Source organism: Ostrinia furnacalis, unplaced genomic scaffold (genome assembly GCF_004193835.3).
Source record: "Ostrinia furnacalis isolate ACB-3 unplaced genomic scaffold, ASM419383v2 OfSCF3837, whole genome shotgun sequence".
NCBI classification, from domain to species: domain Eukaryota; kingdom Metazoa; phylum Arthropoda; class Insecta; order Lepidoptera; family Crambidae; genus Ostrinia; species Ostrinia furnacalis.
In genome coordinates, this window is record NW_021134076.1 from 703,382 (window position 1) to 727,756 (window position 24,375).

A 24,375-nucleotide genomic window follows, 5' to 3' on the forward strand; every position below is an offset into this window, starting at 1 on the left:
ATGCTACCTTTCAATTAAGAAGTAAGAGAAGCATCTTTTTATGTAAAAATTGCATAAATTTCATTTACGTTTGAGTTAAAAATATTATTTTTATAAGTAGAGCCAGAGAAAACCATATTAAATATAAGTACTAGTCTAATACTGACTAAACTGTGGCAGTCGATATGCCTCGACATTATGTTTTCGATAAAAACTAGTAAAACTATCGATAATCCAGCAACACTAAATCATGGCGGCAAATGTCAGTGACCTGATGACATCGCGTGGTCAGGGACGCAGCAGAGGTCAACACTTGACATTGTAATGATCATGACGTTTACCGTTTAAGTCATAAGTGCATGTACACATTGCATCGCGCGTTTGATTCGAAGATAAATGATACTAAATAGATTCATAGATAAATGATAGATTTTGTCAACATAGCCCGCGGAATTGCTAAAATCAAATGGCAGTGGGCTGAGCACATAGCTAGTAGAGTTGATAGCCGTTGGGGCAGAAAATTTCTCTAGTGGCGACCACGGTTTGGATGACGTAGTGTGGGCAGGCCTTCCATTAGGTGGATCGACGATCTGGTGAAGGTCGCGGGAAGTACCTGGATAGATACAGGATCGGTCATTATGGAAATCCTTGGGGGAGGCATTTGTCCAGCAGTGGACGTCATTTGGCTGAAACGAACACAATATTATCGCAGATGTACTTTAGTTCACTGCCTTATTTTGTTTATGAAGTTCGATACAAATTAACAGCTGGTTCGATAACAGTATTTATTAAATAATAAGCTTTCCATGTAAGGCTGATCGCAATGTCAATCGAGGACCTTGCCATCCTGTTTCCGCGAATATGTTTGTAACCTGTGAACATATTATATTCAGCGTCACAACAAGTTCGCCTTACGAATGTAGGTCTCCGTTAATTTCGTATTGTTATTGTGTAATAGAGGGGGATAGAGAAGTCTCACTTTTTTCTAGGAGAACATAAAGTTCATTTGTATAATACTGACAGTCATACTATTCGAGATATTTTATAATACGTATAACGTCATTTTCATTTTGAGAATTCCTGAAATATTAATATGGTTACGAGTGGAAAATTATTAGCTAGCTTCTGTACCTCTGCAAAATTATTAACTATAAGAATTTCACCTACACATAAATACGTCTTTTGCGTTACACATGTATAAAACAACACATTTTGATGAAATGAAATTCAGGTAGATTATTATTTTATTCAGGTATTGTGGATTTTGAAATTCTTCAGTTTTTGTCATGCTGTATTTTATGCCACTATGAGAGAACCCACTGAATATGCTTCCATTGTATTTATTACCTGACCACTAGTTTTTATCTTCCGTCTTCCATTAATTTTAATTAACAATGGTGAAATTGGATGAGATGTCCTTAAACCGCGTCGACTGATAAAGTAGGTCGTGAACTCTTTATTTACTGTTTTCATACATTTGAACTTTAAAAGTGTTTGTACTTGACTATTTTAAGCTTGAGTTCCACCATCTTACTTTAACGTTAACAAACGTCAAAAATCTGTCAAATATACAAAAACCCCGGATAATTTTATAGTTATGGATTTTTTTATGCAGAACAAGGCAGATATTTGACCGTCATCGCACCTGATTAAAGTTAGTGCAACTCAACCTAAGATATATTGAACTTTTAACTATGATTTCAATTAAAAGTGTATACCTGTAACTGGCAAACATATTTAAACGAAAACCCCAATATTATGTGTTTTAAACTGTGAATGTCATAAATGTGTATTGCTGTTGGTGTACCTTTATCAATAAATAAATAAATAAATAAAAGAATTAGGTATGATGTCAATTTCTAAATCAATTGACAGAAAATTACTCGTACTTAAAGAAAATATATGTAACAAAGGTTCATTTTCTTCTCTTTAAGATACTGAACTAAAATAAAATAAAATGGACTGTAATATCTCAAAATTTTGACTGACAGATCCTGGATCCAACAAACTTTACTCTAATCTACTCTCACTAATGGTGTCATACTTTCATAAACAACTATAAAGTTAATTAACATAGATGTAACTAAAATTAATGAGTCATTTAGTGACTTAGGTCACTAGGTCTCATTTGTAGAGCTAGCATCGACAAACTAGACCTAAATGAAGCAACATTCTAAATTAATTAACCTAGAGTATGTCAATAGACGTGCTAATAGTATTTCGAACATCCATGGTGTTTCAAGGCTTTAAAAAAACTATTCTTAAAAAGTTTCAAACTATGGCATATTTAAACCTCAGAAAACAGTTTAAAAGATAATAACGTAAATTAAATAAACAATATCATTAATTATGGTTTCCATTCGGCTACATTAAAAGCCTGAACAAAACAGATTTTTAATTAAAGTTCCTTTGGTAAACCATCATTTATATTACAAAATATCGCAGATGAAGTTGTATGCATTTTAACTCTTCAATAAATCTCATGACATCTCATAAGACTGGTTTATATCATTGTTGCGAGAAATCGATTGGTCATGACCATCAACATAATGGCTACCAACTTTATTCAATTGTATACGTTTTAAAACCAGAAGTTAAGTTATGAATCATCATTTGTTCACGCATTTCTCGCTTTACTTATGCTGCCACAGATTAAAAGTGAAACGCAGAGAGTACCTACCCTTATACTTATTTGATGAACAGCTACTTTTAAAACAGCTGAAAAAGGTAGAATTGTATTTGACCTTAGTTTCAAAAACGTAGCTGGAATGCAGTAGAAACGTAAAGACTTGATGACTTCAAATGACTTAACAAATTGGAATAAAAACAATGCTTTTGAACTATTTCAATAATCACTCATTACCAAGTAACGGTGTCCAAAGTGCGTAGGTAGAGCTGACTCTTACTTATGTAAATTATAGACTGACCATTGTTTTTGTACAATACTGTCCATTGTTTAAAGCCATATTGATGACCATGGTTGTAGCAACTTGCGTAGTACTAATGCAAATTAGTTTACAGCGTTACGTAAAACTCCAAATTGAATTTAGGCATTGTAAAGTGTAAAGTTCTTCATTCAGATGTTAGACCCCGGTTTCCATCAAGGCAGAGAGGTGCGGAGACGAGAGTAGATGTGCGGCAAAGTTGGCAGGCTATTTCCACCAAGAACGGAGAAGAGCTGAGCGGTGCGGAGACGAGAGATGTGTGAGTTGTCAACTGTCAGTGTATTGCTATCTATGAAACACTGCACCGCTCCGCACGTCTCCTCATCGCTCCGCTCTTCTCCGTTCTTCTCAGCACCGCGCTGTCAAATTGTTCGCTTGACACTTCTCCGCTCTTCTCCGCTCGATCCATTTCCACCGAAGCGGATGAAGATGTGCAAATAATGGAATCTAATTGGTTATTCAAAAAACTTCTCTGCTCCGCTCCGCACTGCTCCCTCTTAGTGAAAACCCGGCCTTAGGTACAATTTTACTGTCAATAAATGTTTTGGAACTTCTCTGCCAGTACTTGATCTATGGAAGGGATTCTTTACGTAAAAATATTTTAGCTAATGACACGTTGCAAGTGTTAGAGACTAATTATACAGGTTTTTGCCTTTTTAGCCGGAGCCTTGACACCGTTCGATCATAACGATTAACTTAAATGAATAGTTGACCGTTATTTCGTAATGACGACGTAATATTGATAACAGTTTGGGAAGATTATTATGCATTTGAGGTAGAAGTATAATTATCTACTTAGCATAAATAATTATCAAAAGATGAGCATGCTCACTCTAATTATGTCATTTGAAGGAACTTCGCGATGATCTTTTTTTCATGTCATGTCGTGGTAGATCACAATGACTGCTCACAAATTATGTAAGTCTAGTACTAAATCTAAGTAAATAGTACCTATTAGTTGGAAAACTGTGCGTTCGGAAATAAAAAATTATGAATTTTAACAATATTTCTACCGGAAAACGCAGCGTGGGACGTCCACCCGCAAGGTGGACCGACGACATCGTTAAGGTAGCATGAAGGCGCTGGACGCAGGCCGCTACCAACCGGGCAGCATGGAAAGCATTGGGGGAGGCCTATGCAGCAGTGGACGTCCTATGGCTGAGATGATGATTATGATGAACAATACTTACTTTATTGCACGGGAATGTAACAACTGGGGTTACAATAACTTTTGTAACATTATGAGACACTTTTTAAAGTGTCTGATATCGCAAAATTTCATCAAAATAAAATTAAAATGCATTGTTATACCAACTTTATCACACAAAGGATGATAAAATGACCCCACCAAGCATCGAACCTTCTCTCTCCATCCCTATTGTGCTTAGTCTGTTTTACATAACAGGTCAATATACGGATTAAGATCGATTGTTGCATCAGTGACCTCATTATCGTGAGATGTAGAATTAAAATGCAAATGGATGCAAAAAATTATAATTGATTCTTAATTATCACCGTTTAGTCTCTGGTCAGACTATTAAAATTTTAATAATTAACCACATATTCATGTTTAGGTGATTAGAATACATTTTTGGGGTCAGACTCAATGTTTGAAAAATAGTTTTGTTTTATAAATTAAGAACTTAGCATTGACTTTGCAAGTGATCCGATTTTAGATGAATACTTACTATGTGAAGATTATTAAAGTTGAAATTTTGCCTTACTAACTAGTATATTTAATTTTCGGTGATAATTTTCCACATCATCATCAATACTTTGTAGTCACTATAGAAGAACGGTGAAGGGTCAAATTCAAATTCATTTATTTGCACAGAAACATGGTACAATACAGATGTCCGTGTGGTGATATTCTGTGGAAATCTGTAATTAGCTGTAAGTTTTATTCAATACTAATGTATAATATTACCAGTAATGTATCGCCGTTGATTTCCCAAATAAATAAAATAAAAAAAAATAATAAAAAAATGTCCGATAAAAACAATCAGGATCAACATGTTTCGTCTACAAGACATGGTCGGAGTGGCTGACTCGAGATCCGAGGAACGCGGGTTCGAATCCCACCGCCGCTCGACTATTGTGGTGAGCCCACTCGTAACACAAGCTTATTTAGCTTAACACGAGGGGCTAACGGGAATATTAGTAATTTGTGCAATACAAATTGCTAATAATATTTAAAAAAAAATACATTTGGTCTCTACTGCAGGACCTCTAATTTACCAAAGACAAATGGAGGGTTTGGCCTGCATTCCCCACGCAGGACAAACATACCTACATAATACCGTGTATGTAAAATATCCTTACTGTAATCTATATTACCTTGAAGGTTGGTGTTGTTCGGCTATTTTTAGAATACTTTATGATACCTATTATCAAATTTGGTTCAACAAGGAACTAAATTAAAGTTCAAGATTGTTTACACTGAAACTGTTGACCAAAACTTAGTTGTTCGAAATATTCTTTCCAATTTTCATTCAAGTGTAAGATAACACAGAAAAATATTATAATAATAATGTATACTTAGACAAAATAGAAGCAAGTCAACGATTGAGTAATTAATTTCTTAAAAACTACAATCTAACCGCAATATTTACTTGTTTCACAAGCTTTTGACAGCACCTTAGATCATTCATCAGTTAAAACTATTAAAGTTATTAATGACTGGAGCCAATCTTTTAATTACTTTACTTTCTTATCCATTTACTCTCAATTTGATCTGACGTACAAATTGTTTCATTCCGCAATAAATTAATGACAAAATCTAAATTGCCCATCATCACAGTTAATATTATAAGTCAATCAAAAAACATATTAAAATTGAACTGAATCGCGTATTCCTGTAACTCTTTCAAGCAATAGGTAATTGTAAAACCTAAAAGTAAAAAAATATATCATATATCTCAGGCATCACATTGCAGATTGCACTACATACTCGTACAAACCAAAAAAAGTCAAAAAAGTCCATAAAAAATAATAGTTCATTTGTAAGCCAAGTTCGTCCTCGTATGCGCCCGCGCCGGATGGTTCGAAGTAAAAGTAGATAGCGAACCCCCGTATATAAGCGCGCGGGCGCCGGTCACACCATCACACAACCTCCGACCACCAGAAAAACACAACCACCAAAATGGCAAAGTGGAGCATCGTAAGTCGATTTTTAAGTNACGATGTTTCTTTGTTTTAAACTAAAACTTCATTTGACTTGTCTACAATAATATTCTAAAGGGGAAAGATTTGTTTGTATTGAATAGGCTCAGAAACTTACTGAACCGATTTAAAAAATTCTTTCACCATTAGAATCCTACATTATTTCTGATGAACATATTAAAGCGGTGCGAAGTTCGCCGGGTCAGCCTGTTTATTTTAATTTTGTACAAAAGAAAGTGCAGTGTTATATGACTTTGTATCATAATAGGCTGGTAACATGTTGTCAGTCTTTAAGATAGGTCAATTTTATGATAGGTGTCTAACATGATTGGACTGACAGTTTGACATGCGAACTTTGTTATCAGATAAGATTGTCAGGTTGCTTTAATCCGCGATTTTCTTGCCATTCTAAAAAGAGAGTTCGGCATAAAGGTTGCCGTCAAACCATAAGCTGCTAAACTACCGTCATATCTTCGCTTCGGCATTACCGATTCTTACTATAATAAAATTGTAGTTTCCATAGGTATCTTGCTGTCTCTGAAGCTAATCCCAAATCTAGTACTTTATCTAAAAAGTTCAGATTCAGTAAATTAATTTATTCAGCTGAAAGTGATGTAGTCAATATTAACTCCCGTATTCACAAACGATGCTTGCTTAAGTGAAGCAGCAAATTGAACGCACAGCGTTAAAATAGAGCACTGTGATTGGTTCGTGTGTCACCCTGTGCGTCCACGCGCACTGTGAGAACTCATAGTAATGTTTGTGAATACGGGCGTAAGTCATTCGTGTAAGTATTTTCATTATCAGGAATCAAACTCATATACCTTCGAATCGAAAGTCCAGCCAGACAGGTTTTGCTAGCCATTTCAGAGTCGTTGACCAATTGACCAGTGCAGTAATCGATCATTGTTTGTCGTGGGCAGTCGAATCATTATTATAATGAGGATAATGCTGCTCCCATCTTCAAGAACGCCGTGAAAGTTAAAAATCAAGTCAACTGAGAATATCTATTACCGAACCGTACATTCACTCAGTCTAAGAACTCAGTCAGGAAAGAAGTTAAGTGGGCTGGCTGACGATAGGGGAGAAGTTTTTAAATCATGATTATTTTAACCAGGATTAATTTAATCATGATTAAAATTAATCAAATTAATTAATTGATTAAAAAATTAATTGATTAGTGCCAACACTGGTTGATGGATAGGAACTTATTTCATGGTAGGGCCATGTAAGCTAAACTTTTCCCCAAGAAACTAAGCCTCCTCTTACGGTTAACTACTGATCATGTTGTAGATCCAGAAATTGCAACGATGGGATGGGAACGAGAGATGCAAATAATCTGGTACCTAGTAAGTACTTTCCCCGGTACAAACTTAACCTTCATGGGTTGGGTTCTATGGCGGTCAAGCTGTAGATGCTGGCTACACAGGAGATGCAGCGGTGGGAACGAGAGGTGGGATTCAATCTGGTAGCTAAGTACTGTCCCCCGGGACAAACTTAACCTTCACTGGTTGGGTTCTATGGCGGTCAAGCTGTAGATCCTGGCTACACAGCCTAGGAGTTGCAGCGGTGGGAACGAGAGGTGCAAACAGTCTGGTACCTAAGTACTCTCCCATGGTACAAACTTCACCTTCACCGGTTGGGTTTTTATTGGCGGTCAAGCTGTAGATCCTCGCTAAACAGGAATTGCAGCGGTGGGAACGAGAAGTGGGAATAATCTACCTACGTAAGTGATACTTAGGGTTGCACACCATTCGATCAGGCTCTATGATACTGTCAAAGCAAGATGAACGGCCTGACTGCTCTACAGGCATAGCAAAGTCTTTATATAATGAGATGTGAATGTAATTTATGTAAGCGATAGTAAAACACGGGGACAGGTTATTAGTAACTAATATACGACAGTAATGATGTCTGTCTGTTTGAGTTTGAACTATTTTGATGAATTTCGGTTATATTGGACCGTGGAAAAAAATACATTTTTTAGCAAATATACCTGATAGATAAGAAACGAATGTTTATAATGAATCATCCCTTCTTTCTTATGTTCGCTAAAATTTTTTGTAAAAATATGACGTAAAATTTAGATTTTATATCTGTTAAAAAATGCGCGATAAAGTTTGTCCGTGACAAGAAACATCGACGCGGGCGAAGTCGCGGGCAAAAGTTAATTTAATAAATAACGATGTTGACTAATGATTCTTCAAACGTTATCAATCATAATTAAACGAGTGATTAGATCAACTAGCCATGAAAGTATTTTGATGAAATCTTGACTACGAGATAAAGAAACATAGAAAGGTAGCTAAAAACTTATATTTTTAAAGTTTTGGTATACTTTTGTTCATGATAAAAGATTAAGTATTTAACTATACTAACTTGTAGGTACTTAGGTTTATTATTTAAATGTCACAACCTTTTCTGACCTCTTTTTACATGAATACCACCTACAAGTGAATCGATACAGTTTCTCAAGAACTATAAAGAACGATCTTTACAACAAGCAATATGAGATAACTGAACCGAAGCTCTGAAATATATTCAAGTTTTTGTGTCTTGTTGCGAAATACGTTGCTCAATATGAAAGGATGTTACGGGGATTGAATCATTAAATTAACAAGACGAAAAAAAGTTTGAAGACTATTTTAAACTGCGCCTTCACTTGCGGGGTTTTTACACACCATCTCTATTATAGGTCTAGCTTAAAAAAATCAGTCAGTGCCTGGGGTAACGGATCGGCACGGGGGGTGACATTGACAAAATGACGTGACACGTCATACAAATTTGAAGTTTTGATGACGTTTCCATCACCGCCACAAACTCACCCTCCCGTGCAAACAAATCATTTATTTTTTCTCTACAATGAAGAACCTTAGCTAACCGTCATATTTTCTGTTTGAAATTTTACCTTAGTACTCGTAGCAGCGTACAGGCAGACCTCCCACTTGGTGGACCGACGATCTGGTGATGGTCTTGGGAAGTACCTGGATGCGGGCGGCGCAGTATCAGTCGTTATGGTAGTCCTTGGAGAAGCATATTTTGTCCAGCAGTGGACTCTAGATTGAAACTAATAAACTCGCATCAAAACAAAACGAATTGTGTGTGGGCCTCGAAAGACTAACGCTCGTATTAACAAACATTACTATGAGGTCTCACAGTGCTGTGGATGAACACAGGGTGACACACGAACCAATCACAGGGCTCTATTCTACGCTGTGCGTTCGATTTGCTGCTTCATTTAAGCAAGCATCGTTTGTGAATACGGGCGTAAATTAGGACACAAAAATATTTAAGACGTGTAAAGACATAATTCAAAGTTTAATTGAGTTCACAGCTATAAACACTGGCAGTTAAAGACAAAAAGTGTTGCATGCAAGTGCAAGAGCAGTCATTACAAGTCATAATTGAATGCAATCGACTCTATCTTGCATCTTTTATGCAACGCGGGTCGTTTAGGTCACTTTGTCGTCCATTTTATAACCGTGTAAACGGTTCGCAATGAGAATGTGTGTTGACTTATTGTGATAAAATAAAATTAATTTACTTTGTGAAATTATTTTAAAGAAGGTCTGCCAATTCGTTGTTCCTAATTATTTATATGCATTTTCCTCGATTATTCGAAGATTTCTGTTATCTGTACCAGGCATCTACGAACACCACTCATCATCACCTAATTTACATACTAGTCTTTTTCTCATCAAACTCTTTTTATGCTTAAAGGATATACTTGTAAAATCTGTTGATTGAAAAGTCAGCCTTAAGCCATTCATTATCATAAGAGTAGGCTTTACAGTAATTGTTGTTGCTCAATGGTAATTAGGTTTTAATACTAAAGATTAACGTGTAATAATAGCCGACATATTACACACTAGGGCTTAGAAAGGCGCTAGAATGGAGACTTGTCTGGTTTACAACACACAGAGACATTATTTTTTATTTCGCATTGTCGCACCCACAAGGTGGACCGATGACCTCATAAAGGTAGCAGGAAGGCGCTGGATGCAGGCTGCTACCAACCGGGCAATATGGAAATCATTGGGGAACGCTTATGTTCAGCAGTGGACGTCCTATGCCTGAGATTCTCGATGATGATGATGATGACTCATCACTTGATGTGAGAATGGACCTCTCTACAAATGTAGATATTCGTCGGATAGTTTGTTCAATACAGACAAAGTCGCGGACATCGACTAACTCATACTTGCATAACGGATCTAGAGTAAAGGGCTTACCGATTCATGACGTAACGTTACGATGCTATTCGGCCCGATGCATCAATCGATGACGTAATCAACCAGGTGGCCGTGTTATTATGGACGCCATTATTTTCATAAGCACTATCTATTAGGATTAAATTAGATTTATTGAGCTATTATTGTATTTTGAAGCGAAGGTAGGCTATAATATCGCAGACCAATCTCTATGGAGAACTACCTCAGGTTAAGGACATTAGAGAGTTACGTCCGTATTCGCAAAAATTACTATGAGGTCTCACAATGTGCGTGGACGCACAGGGTGACACACGAACCAATCACAGAGCAATATTCAACTTTTCACTTAAGCAAGCATTGTTTGTGAATACGGGTTTTACATCCCATCCCAACTAATATTATAAATGCGAAAGTAACTCTGTCTGTCTGTCTGTCTGTCTGTCTGTCTGTTACGCTTTCCCGCTTAAACCTCGCAACCGATTTTGATGAAATTTGGCATAGAGATAGTTTGAGTCCCGGGAAAGAACATAGGATAGTTTTTATCCCGGTTTTTGAAACAGGGACGCGCGCGATAAAGTTTTTCTGTGACAGACAAAATTCCACGCGGGCGAAGCCGCGGGCGGAAAGCTAGTTATTACTAAACCAAACCTTTTCGTCTGAAATCTAAAGACCTGAATAAACTCTTGAAACTGGAATCAAACTCAAGTACAGACTCAAGTCTAGTAAAATAGTATTTAAGTTTACAATCACTAGTCACGGACTTCTTTAAAAGCCAACTAATGTCTGCGGAATGCGTACTTAACATGGGACAGAATATTTTGTTTCTATGATGAGTTCAGATAAAACCGGGCAATAATACACTGAAAACAAAATTCCTGTTATGTGTTACCATAGGGGTCACTTATAAATTAGGGATTGATGGTGAAAACGGGCAAGTGTATAATATACCTAAGTGTTATGAGAACAAAATCCAAAGTTATAAATGCTTTCATCATGATCATAAAACGTACTAGTCCATGAGATCACAAGTTGTTCTACATACAAGTATGTTTGAGTAACCCACCCAGAAACCCATCAGACTTCACGAGTATGGTCAAAAGTGCTCATTTGAACACTTGATAGGACCCTTACGACCATTTCAAAGGCATTTGACCTGGACACTGGTTGCGTCTTTATGGTTGTTGAAGGTACCTGACCTAGTTAGATGGTGGTCCAGGATATTATACTTTATGAGGACATGATACTGGTATTGTTACGACACAATTTAGGACGATGTGACGAATAAAGGAATGTGCGGTATGACATATTTAAAGATAGAGTCCACGAGGTGCTTTTGGTCTAGTTTTCGTCGGTCCACCTTGCGGGTGGACCAACGACCTCATAAAGGTAGCAGGAAGGCGCTGGATGCAGGCCGTTACCAACCGGGCGATGTGGAAATCATTGGTGGAGGTCTTTTAGCTGAAGTGATGATGATGATGATGACAATGGTCTAGTTTTATGCGTTTCAGATTAGAGATCTCAATAAGGTTTCTGTTATTGAAGAACTCTATTGAGCAAGAATATAATTTGACGTTGTAAAATGATACCTAAAAGGATTTAAAAGCTTTGTTTCGACCTTGAGAACTGTTTTATTGATAAATTGCAGTCCAATTATAAAGATTAGATCGTCTGGTAATATTTTGTAACAATATAATCTATCATCTGACTTTATAAAAATAAAAGTATTCACTAAACAGCATGATCTGTTGGTGAACTTTAAAATGCAGTGTAAGATTTGATCCATAGCCATATTATGGACATTAAAGTCAAAGTCAAAGTCAAAATTTCTTTATTTTAAAAACTATTATATAGTGATTACAAATCATCAAATATTTTGCTCTTAAGGAGCCTCTACATGTCTCATAATCTTTTTATCCTACCAGCGCTTCGAGACCGACATTTGCCAAGTGCTGAGAAGAAGCGCCGCAACAAACTCAGTCACCACTGTCTGCCGGTTAATATGTATAAATAAATAAATAAATAAAAGCAGCATTTTATGGCTAAATAAAAATGTGTACAAAAAAAATCTTTGGGTGTCATAAACCATTTGAAGCTGACTGTACAATCATTTTCCGAACTGTACAGTTAAGCTACTATTCCGACCATTGACTTAACGTATCCTCTTATCCGATGGATAGCTACTTAATACACAAAATAAGCTATTGAAATGTCTTATTATGGAGATACTTTAAGGCAGGTAAACACAAGCTTTTTTACCTTAATTTGCTCGTATGCTAGTTACAAACGGCGGCCATGTCAAGTGGGCTTAACTTTTTGCATCTGCCAATATGCGGTCAGCCGCAGGCGCCTAAACTCAGGGCTGCCAGGAACATCGTTATTCCATAAAATTAAAAAGTACTGTGGTTTAAGTTCTTCACGGAGTGTAAATTAGAAAACCTAAAGAAATAATTGATATTCATCTAACTATATGTCCAATTTATCTCTGGCGGGATTCAAACCCGCAGATACAGCTGGCATATCAACAAATCACAATTAAATCAAATCAAAAACATTTTATTCAGTAAAGACAAATATTAATTTTGGTACTTATGAACTACTAGACAACCAAACTCAAGATAAAGAGTATACGCTTATTCTATAATTTTTCATTTTTATAATGGTTTCTATACTTATAGTTACTAAGAATACGAGTAGACTCTGCCTAATTTGGAGCCAGGTGAATGGAAAAAAACGCAAAAAGTCCTTTCAAAATTCTTCTTAAAACCTATCATTAGATTCCCCCAAACACTTTTACTTTCCTCAGGCACCATTAAAAAGTTGTTAGTTCAAAATAGAAACACTGAATTTTTAAAACTTTATTACCTCAACGCTTTCTTTTGTGATGTGTACCATTTGTCACTTAACCATTGTAACCATGGTAACAATGTACATTTTGGCCTCTGGGACTTTTTGACGTTCATACTTTCTGCCACACTAACAACCGGTCCGTATGGACATTTTGACACCTGCACATTCCAACCGTTGAGCGTTTTTTCGCATTGACTACCCAGTCCCTGAATGGATTCATATTACCAATCTCCGCATCAAATTTAAATTCCCGCGGATTGTGCAATAAGTGCATGATGTGGCAACCCTGTTAGTGCACTCGGTGTCACAGTTGCGCCACGGTAATGCATCAGTTACAATATGACTCGAGCCTTTTTATTGTACTAAATCTGACCAATATTGCTACATAGAGAATGGACTCGTAAAGTACATTGTTTCATCTTTGACGATGATTGTAAATTTGTAATTGAGGTAAGTATTGATTTCAGGCTGTAAGTAGGTATCCATTTTAGTTTGTATTTTGAAATTGAGATCACTCTCATAATGTTCTTCTCTATCTGACTGTTGATTACAAATACAACCTTATATTTTTATTTTTCTTTAATCGAACCTGTATTCGTTTCTTTTGTTAATATACGAGTAATTAGGTGTCTTCTGGATGAGCTCGCTCTATCCTACAAAAAGCATGCACTGCTCCCGCTGCAAACCAATAGTCATAGCAAATCGCCAACTAATCGAAAATCGTTGCGGATTCAAATCTCATGTAGAAGTCGAGCTCTTAAACTTGGAGCCATAGTGAAGATAATAATAAAAATATTAATTTTACAAGTTTCACTTTATTTATTACATAAATAAGGGGCTATGAAATTGATGACACTTTGAATTAAAATAAATTTGAAGATCATCATCAAAAAACACTTGTCAAAAAGTTATTTCCATACGGAACTCTAAGTGCGGACTCCGGTTTACATAATGGCTCGGTGAACGGATGCGCCCGCGCCGGTCAACTACTTATCTCAGCTGGACTGATGCCAGACGGGGCACGGCTCCACCAAACGATACGATACGGTAGTAGGTAAGTAAACCATAGTATAGGAATGGACAGTTCCGCAAAAAAAGTTGAAAGTAGTTTATGTATTCTCGTAATTAGTCTATAAAAATAATATAAGAAAAATCTCAAAAAATACTAGATATTTAAGTAGGATATCAATTCGCAAATTAATTTAGAAATATCACATATTTAGTTAATTAACTGCCCTTAGAAAAAAAAAATAATATCACAAATTACAGAATGTGCATGTGATAGAGACATTTTTAAAAAATTCAAAAAGCTCTCTAATTTATTTTTCAGTTAGAACAATAATCATTACCGAAGAGTCAAAGCTCGTTTTCCATTTAAGGTAGTCACATTTCTGATAAAATATCAACAATAATACTCATACAAAAATCCCATACATCAATGGAAACGCGCAAAATAAGCTCATGAATCTAATGCCTTTCTCTGTTTGCGATGACCGATGTCTTTACACGTTCGCATTACCTCTCATACAAGCCATACACGCGATGATGCGCCGGATGAAAGTCATACATAATTGGACCACATGGGTGCGGCTCTACGGTGATGTTACGCAAATTTAGATTTTGACAGCTGTTGCAATTTTATAAAACAAGATTTTATGGCTCATCATTTATCTGAAACTTGATGGAGAAAGGAAAACGTAAAATTGTAGATCACTCTAGATACTTATATTTATTTTATTGTAGCGTAATAGTTTATAGAAGTTGACTTAAAGATAAATGTTTCATTTGCTTGATAACAGAACTATCAAGATTTAGTAAGACTTTAACTTTAAGTATATGCAACTTTACAGTAATATTGGTAATAAGAAGTTTAAGATAATATGACGTATGCACTCTTCTGTATGTACATGCACCCTTCTTCTTCTTTGATCGTGTGGGTCGTAACAAACAGTATTTCTTTTCAGACAATCAGGATTCGACCCTTATTATAACGTAGAAAAATCTAAACCATACTTACTTTACTCACTAGTTAATTGTAATGTAATGTCCAAAATACTTCTATACTTTTCTCGTACACCAGGTTGATGTCAGGTCGTAATATTAGTTACAGTTTTTATATGATGAAAGTGATTTACACTCTAAATCCTTCTACGCGTCCATTAAAATCTTATTCAATTATTACACTTGTGTGAAAAGAATAATTACATAATTTATCTCACCTAAGACTGATGTAGAGTTATAGAAAGCCAGTATGTCATAATCATCATCATTTCAGCCACAGGACGTCCACTGCTGAACATAGGCCTCCCCCAATGTTTTCCATGTTGATCGATAAAACCAAATAATATAAGTTCGTTTGATCATTTAAGAATAAATAAGGAAATAAAGATAATGATACTGAAATAAACTTAAATTGTACCAACGACTTTTTTTTTGCTAAAATACTACATTTATTGTAGATTTTAAAGTAAAGAGCCATAAAACGGATTGCCATGAACACAAAATCTATTAAACTAATGGTTTTAGCACTATTAACACACATTTCCTAAAACTATGACCCTGGCCAAACAAAAGTATTCAAAGATGGATGGTTATAACCACGCTAAACAATCAGCATAGTGTTGCACCGCTCGAATATCGGTGGTATTCAAAAACAAAATCGATTCTACCGACTCAATAAAAATAGTAAAACAATAGTTATAGTAACCCCCAAATTACAATCGTAAGTCCGAGCTCGATCAACTGAGCCATGTACAGAGTAGACACTTGGTATAAACTATGCTACCTTACAATGAAGAAGAGGAGCATCTTTTTGTGTAAAAATTGCATAAATTTAATTTACGTTTGAGTTAAAAATATTATTTTTATAAGTAGAGCAAGAGAAAACTACATTAAATATAAGTACTAGTCTAATACTGACTAAACTGTGGCAGTCGATATGCCTCGACATTATGTTTTCGATAAAAACTATTAAAGTAAGGCTACCGATAGTCCAGCAACACTAAATCATACGGCAAATGTCAGTGACCTGATGACATCGCGTGGTCAGGGACGCAGCAGAGGTCAACACTTGACATTGTAATGATCATGACGTTTACCGTTTAAGTCATAAGTGCATGTACACATTGCATCGCGCGTTTGATTCTGATTTGAAGATAAATGATACTAAATAGATGGTAAATAAATGACAGATTTTGTCAACATAGCCCGCGGAATTGCTAAAATCAAATGACAGTGGGCTGATCACATAGCTGGTAGAGCTGATAGCCATTGTGGCAGAAAAGTTCTCTACGGTTTGGAAGACGTAGTGTGGACCGGCTTTCCACTAGGTGGACCGACGATCTGGTGAAAATCGCGGTAAGTACCTGGATGCAGGCAAAGCAGGACCAGTCAATATGGAAATCCTTGGGGGAGGCCTTTGTCCAGCTGTGGACGACATTTCGTTCGTTTCAACGAACAACGAACGAACTGGTTGTGGAGGCAATGCAAAATACTGTATTTTGTTTGACTTACTTGACTTATGGTCCTATGTCCCCTAGATGGGGCAGAGGGCGTCCACAACAGTCCTCCATCTCGTTAGTCCAATAACAGTATTTATTAAATAATAAGCTTTCCATGTAAGGCTGATCGCAATGTCAATCGAGGACCTTGCCATCCTGTTTCCGCGAATATGTTTGTAATCTGTGAACATGTTGATTCTACGTCACAACAAGTTCGCCTTACGAATGTAGGTCTCCGTTAATTTCGTATTGTTATTGTGTAATAGAGGGGGATAGAGAAGTCTCACTTTATCTAGGAGAGCATAAAGTTCATTTGTATAACACAGGCAATCTTACTACTCACGATATTTTATAATACGTAAAACGTCATTTTCATTTTGAATATTCCTGAAATATAAATAATATTAATATGGTTACGAGTGGAAAATTATCAGCTAGCTTCTGTATGGAAAATTATTATAAGAATTTCACCTACACATAAATACGTCTTTTGCGTTACACATGTAATAAAACAACACATTTTGATGAAATTTAATTTAGGTAGATTTTTTAGATAGAATCCGTATTGTGGATTTTGAAATTCATCAGTTTTTGTCATGCTGTGTTTTATGCCGCTTGGAGAGAACCCACTGAATATGCTTACATTGTATTTATTACCTGACCACTAGTTTTTATCTTCCGTCTTCCATTAATTTTAATTAACAATGGTGAAATTGGATGAGATGTCCTTAAACCGCGTCGACTGATAAAGTAGGTCGTGAACTCTTTATTTACTGTTTTCATACATTTGAACTTTAAAAGTGTTTGTACTTGACTATTTTAAGCTTGAGTTCCCATCTTACTTTAACGTTAACAAACGTCAAGAATCTGTCAAATTTACAAAAAATACCGGATAATTTTATAGTTATTGATTATTTATGCAGAACAAGTATTTGATTAAAGTAAGTTAGTGTAACTCAGACTAAGAGATAACGAACTTTTAACTAAAATTTATATTAAAAGAATTAGGTATGATGTTAATTCCTAAGTCAATTGACAGAAAAGTACTCGTACTTAAAGAAAATATATGTAACAAAGGTTCCTTTTCTTCTCTTTAAGATACTGAACTAAAATAAAATAAAATGAGACTGTAATATCTCAAAATTTTGACTGACAGATCCTGGATCCAACAAAGTTTAGTCAAAGCTCTCACTAATATTGGTGTCATACTTTCATAAACAACTACATATAAAGTTAATTAACATAGATGTAACTAAAATTAATGAGTCATTAAGTGACTTGTGTCACTAGGTCTCATTTGTAGAGCTAGACATCGAAACTAAACCTAAATGAAGCAACATTCTAAATTAATTAACCTAGAGTATGTCAATAGTCGAGTTAATAGTGTTTCGAACATCCATGGTGTTTCAAGGCTTACAGAAACGAATCTTAAAAAGTTTGGAACTATGATATATTATTTTAAACCTCAGAAAACAGTTTAAAAGATAATAACGTAAATTAAATAAACAATATCATTAATTATAGTTTCCATTCGGCTGCATTAAAAGCCTGAACAAAACAGATTTTTAATTAAAGTTCCGTTGGTACACCATCATTTATATTACAAAACATCGTAAATGAAGTTGTATGCATTTTAAATATACAATAAATCTCATGACAACTCATAAGACTGGTTTATATCATTGTTGCGAGAAATCGATTGGTCATGACCATCAACATAATGGCTACCAACTTTATTCAATTGTATGTATACGTTTTAAAACCAGAAGTTAAGTTATGTATCATCATTTGTTCGCGCATTTCTCTCGATGAGTCTCTTACTTATATTTGTCACAGATTAAAAGTGAAACGCAGAGAGTACCTACCCTTATACCTATATTAGTACCTACCTATTTGATGAACATCTACTTTAATTAAACAGCTGAAAACGGTAGAATTGTATTTGACCTTAGTTTCAAAAACGTAGCTGGCATGTAGATGAAACGTAAAAACTTGATGACTTCAAATAACTTAAAATTTTTTTGGAATAAAAACAATGCTTTTGAACTATTTCAAAAATCACTCATTACCAAGTAACGGTGTCCAAAGTGCGTAGGTAGAGCTGACTCTTACTTATGTAAATTATAGACTGACCATTGTTTTTGTACAATACTGTCCATTGTTTAAAGCTATTGATGACCATGGTTGTAGAAACTTGCGTAGTACTAATGCAAATTAGTTTACAGCGTTACGTAAAACTCCAAATTTGATTTTGTCATTGTAAAGTGTAAAGTTCTTCATTCAGATGTTAGGCCCGGTTTCCACTGAGGCGGAGACGAGCGGAGATGTGCGGTGAAGTTGGCAGGCTATTTCCACCAAGAGCGGAGAAGAGCGGAGCGGTGCGGAGACGAGAGGAGATAATATGTGAGCTGTCAACTGTCAGTCTATTGCTATCTATGAAACACTGCACCGCTTCGCACGTCTCAGTTCTTCTCCGCACCGCGCTGCCGCAGCTATCAAATTCTATAGAAAAACAAGTGCGCTCGACATTTCTCCACTCTTCTCCGCTCGATCCATTTCCACCGAAGCGGAGCGGAGTGGAGATGTGCAAATAATAGAATCTAATTGGTTATTCAAAAACTACTCTGCTCTGTCTTGATGAAAACCGGGCCTTAGGTACAATTTTACTGTCAATAAATGTTTTGGAACTTCTCTGCCAGTATTTGATCTATGGAAGGGATTCTTTACGTAAAAATATTTTAGCTAATGACACGTTGCAAGTGTTAGTGACTAATTGTACAGGTTTTTGCCTTTTTAGCCGGAGCCTTGACATCGTTCGATCATAACGATTAACTTAAATGAATAGTTGACCGTTATTTCGTAATGACGACGTAATATTGATAACAGTTTTGGGAAGATTATTATGCATTTGAGGTAGAAGTATACTTAATTATCTACTTAGCATAAATAATTATCAAAAGATGAGCATGCTCACTCTAATTATGTCATTTGAAGTAACTTCGCGATGATCTTTTTTTTCATGTCATGTTGTGGTACTAAATCTAAGTAAATAGTACCTTTTAGTTGGAAAACTGAGAGTGCGGAAATGAAAAATCATAAATTTTAACAATACTTCTACAGGAAAACGTAGCGTGGGACGTCCACCCACAAGGTGGACCGACGACATCGTAAAGGTAGCAGGAAAGCGCTGGATGCAGGCCGCTACCAACCGGGTAACATGGAATTTGGGCGAAGCCTGCATTGGGAGAAGCCAATGTTCAGCAGTGGACGTCCTATGGCTGAGATGATGATGATGATGACGATGATGAACAATACTTACTTTATTGCACGGGAATGGGATGTAACAATTGAGCTTACAACAACTTGTGTGACATTATGAGACACTTTAAAGTGTCTGACATCTCAAAATTTCATCAAAATAAAATTAAATTTATTTTCTATCAGAATGCATTGTTACAACCAATTTTATCTCACAAAGGATTACAATGACCCCACCAAGCATCGAACCTTCTCTCTCCATCCCTATTGTGCTTAGCTTAGTCTGGTTTGCATAACAGGTCAATATACGGATTAAGATCGATTGTTGCATCAGTGACCTCATTATCGTGAGATGCAGAATTAAAATGCAAATGGATGTAAAAAATTATAATTGATTCTTCATTATCACCGTTTAGTCTCTGATCGGACTATAAAATTTTAATAATTAACCACGTATTCATGTTTAGGTGATTAGAATACATTTTGGGGTCAGACTCAATGTTTGAAGAACAGTTTTGTTTTATAAATTAAGAACTTAGCATTGACTTAGTAAGAGATCCGATTTTAGATGAATATTTACTTACTATGTATATTCAGGTTTACATAGTAAGTAGGTAAATATTCATCTAAAATCGGATCACTTACAAAGTATTATATTAAGATTATTAAAAGTTAAAATTTAATCTTAATATAAATTCAATTTTCGGTGATAATTTTCAAAATCATCATCAATACTTTGTAGCCACGATAGCCGATCGGTGAAGGGGTCGGTCAAATTCAAATTCAAATTCTTTTATTTGCACAGAAACATGGTACAATACAGATGTCAGATAAAAACAATCAGGTTCAACATGTTTCGTCTACAAGACATAGTCGGAGTGGCCGACTCGAGATCCGAGGAACGCGGGTTCGAATCCCACCGCCGCTCGACTATTGTGGTGAGCCCACTCGTAACACAAGCTTATTTAGCTTAACACGAGGGGCTAACGGGAATATTAGTAATTTGTGCAATACAAATTGCTAATAATCTTTTTTTAAAAATTCTCTTCTAATTTACCAAAGGCAAATGGAGGAATTGGCCTACACTCCCCACGCAGGACAAACATACCTACATAATACCGTGTATGTAAAATATCCTTACTGTAATCTGTATTACCTTGAAGGTTGGTGTAGTTCGGCTAATTTTAGTATACTTTATGATACCTATATATTGTCAAATTTGGTTCAACAAGGAACTAAATTAAAGTTCAAGATTGTTTACACTGAAACTCTTGACCAAAACTTAGTTGTTCGAAATATTTTTCCAATTTTCATTCAAGTGTAAGCTAACACATTAGAAAAATACATTTACTGATAAAAAATGGTAGCAAGTCAACGATTGAGTAATTAATTTCCTAAAACTACAATCTAACCGCAATATTTACTTGTTTCACAAGCTTTGACAGCGTCTTAGATCATTCATCAGTTAAAACTATTAAAGTTATTAATGATTGGAGCCAATCTCTTTAATTACTTTACTTTCTTATCCATTTACTCTCAATTTCATCTGACGTTCAAATTGTTTCATTCCGCAATAAATTAATGACAAAATCTAAATTTCCCATCATCACAGTTAATCTTATAAGTCAATCAAAAATTATATTCAAAGTGAACTGAATCGCGTATTCCTGTAACTCTTTTAAGCAATAGGTAATTGTAAAACCTAAAAGTAAAAAAAATATATCATATATCTCAGGCATCACATTGCAGATTGCACTACATACAAACCAAAAAAAGTCAAAAAAAGTCCATAAAAAATAATAGTTCATTTGTAAGCCAAGTTCGTCCTCGTATGCGCCCGCGCCGGATGGCCCGAAGTAAAAGTAGATAGCAAACCCCCGTATATAAGCGCGCGGGCGCCGGTCACACCATCACACAACCTCCGACCACCAGAAAAACACAACCACCAAAATGGCAAAGTGGAGCATCGTAAGTCGATTTTTAAGTGAACATTGGAGTGCAGTGAAGTGAAACAGTATAGTGATTCGTGTCGGATTCAGTGATATTCAAGTTGGATCTTAGTTCAAAATGTGACCGAGTTGGGATCTGAATTAAATTTCAATTTAAATCGTGTCATCTAAAAATGTGTTAGCTAAATGATTCGCAAATTGTCCTTAAATTCTAGATAAACTTCATAAAATTTTAATTGGACTTGATTCGATAAAAATAAGCCTCAGTGTTCTTATCTAAACGATTCCATAACACATTACCAAAAGTTTAAAGACACGTTAAATACCGAAAAATGCATCACTCGAAGTAAACATTGCATGAATATTCATCCGATTACGTATCAGATCTGAGTGCGAGACGCGTGAATGTAATTCCATGCTCTGCTTCCGTCAGTGCAAGTTTTAATCGCTGTCATTCTTTCGCAGATCGCGTTGGCGATTTTCGGCTGCGCAGTGGCTGAGCCCCCAGTAGGGTACAGCTACTCGGCCCCGTCCTCCCTCGTCGTGGTCGGAGGCGGCCACAGCTCCGGCGGCCTGAGCCACGGCGGCCATTACACCCCCGTGCCTGTCGGCCACCAGACCTCAGAAGGCTACCACGTCGACCCTCATCTACTGGAGAAGATCAAGCACATCATCCTCAAGGACGAAATCCAGAACCAGGCCTACCAGTCCGCTTCCTCCGGCCACGGTCACGGACACGGCCACGGCATCTCCTCGCACTACGGACCCCCCGCGCCCGTGTACGGCGTGCCCCAGGACAGAATCGTAGGAATCGAGCTTGACCACGTTCAGCAGGGCATCCAAGTCGCTCAGTACCACCAGGCTGAGGAAGGTTACGCCAGCGGCTACGCTGGTGGCTACGCCGGCGGTTACTCCGGCTACTCGAGCGGCGGCCACGGTGGCTTCTCGAGCGGCGGCCACGGTGGCTACTCCAGCGGAGGTCATGGCGGTTTCTCCAGCGGTGGTCATGGCGGTTTCTCCAGCGGTGGCCACGCTTCCATCTCCTACTCCGCGCCCTCCATCGCCTACACGACCATCGGCGTCCCCTCAGGATCTTACGGTGTCCCCTCACCCTCATCCTCATACGGTGCGCCCCACCACTAAACGAACCTCAAATCATAGTCATCTCACCCCATTAATGTTAAAACTCATGTGATCGCATCTAGAGTATGTATTATATTTGTTGATAATGTAAGTTTCTGTAAATAAACCTCCTTTTGTAACGAAACATTTATTTCTTTACCCGATCGAAAGGGAATAATTTCGTCACTGCCTTGTAATCAGTAAGTTACTCGGCGGGTCCGGCCGTAAGTTATCTCAGTAAAGGCGCGTAATAACTCGAGAGCCGTAATTCGGCAAGGCGACGTAGAGAAGGCGTGGGTGATAAAATCGTTGAAAGTACGACCATCGATCGGTTTAACGACATGTCAACGAGTGAAGGTGGTTCGAGTCCAGTCTTTGTTTAGTCCGGTCACTTTTACTTTTATAAGTAGCTTACGCCGTAAACGACGAGTCATATATTTTACACACTCACTTTTCGAGATGTTGCAATTACCTCATGCCTCATCTAATGACGTAATTGCTATAGAATGTAGTGCATGAAGGTCGCATCTTAATAGTCGTAGATCAAAATTCGCACAAGGAGGGTTAGAAAGCATCTTGCGTAAAGATTTTAGCGGAATTAGCGTATGTTATGCAGCTGCACTTTCTCTGCATCCGCGGCCGAATCTGCGTTGCGCAAGCGACGGGTTCGCTATCGCATTATAATACATGTTTGTGGAATTGGAGTGAGTGGTCTAGACAGTCAAAGTTCACTTCCCGCCATTCTTCGCTGGTTTTAATGTTGGTGGAACCATGTCGGTCAGTGAGGTTACAATGTAGGAGCAAACAGTGCTCTATCTTTATTAGAACTCAAAACATTTTATGAACCCCACCTTATAACAACAACTACATTATTTTTCACACATAACTATAAAACTATGCTAACAAAAACTTTTAAGTAGCTCTTACTCGCTATGTAAGCAATTAATTAAATCATTCTTCAACGGCACATCAAGCTTTACATAGCTGCGGCTTAGCAACAAAAACGTACTTATAGACATTGACATGCTACTATTTTTCTTATTACTTATTTTCAAATAAAACAGATGCTGGCTACGAACTACTACTGATATTGATCTCTACTATGACGTCACTAATACAGGTTCTTTTCGCTATGCTAATTTATTGACTAGACACAACTCACTAAAAAAACTGTAAACAACTCTCCCAAAACAAACGTCCAAATCCGTTTCAAGATTCTTACAAAATATGTATCACATGACAAAAGATGATATAATCCTCATATAAAGTATATCCATATACGTAATGTATAGCTGAGAGAATGCGTGCGTGAGAGTGGACGCCATTCACCGTGAACGGGTTGTCCGAGTGTGTCAATGCCTTGTCCCTTCGAAAAAGCCACTTTTTGGAAGTGGAAAGGATT

At 36.7% G+C, this 24,375-nt stretch overlaps 1 protein-coding gene across 1 annotated transcript; it reads left to right on the forward strand.

Annotated features, from left to right (window-relative positions):
• Nucleotides 1-21,775: 21,775 nt before the first annotated feature.
• Nucleotides 21,776-23,118, forward strand: CPG14 (cuticular protein glycine-rich 14). The gene is made up of 2 exons (XM_028312244.1): nt 21,776-21,870; nt 22,317-23,118. The coding sequence occupies exons 1-2, from the start codon at nt 21,853-21,855 to the stop codon at nt 22,992-22,994; spliced, it is 696 nt and encodes a 231-aa protein (XP_028168045.1). The 5' UTR covers nt 21,776-21,852; the 3' UTR covers nt 22,995-23,118.
• Nucleotides 23,119-24,375: the final 1,257 nt, after the last annotated feature.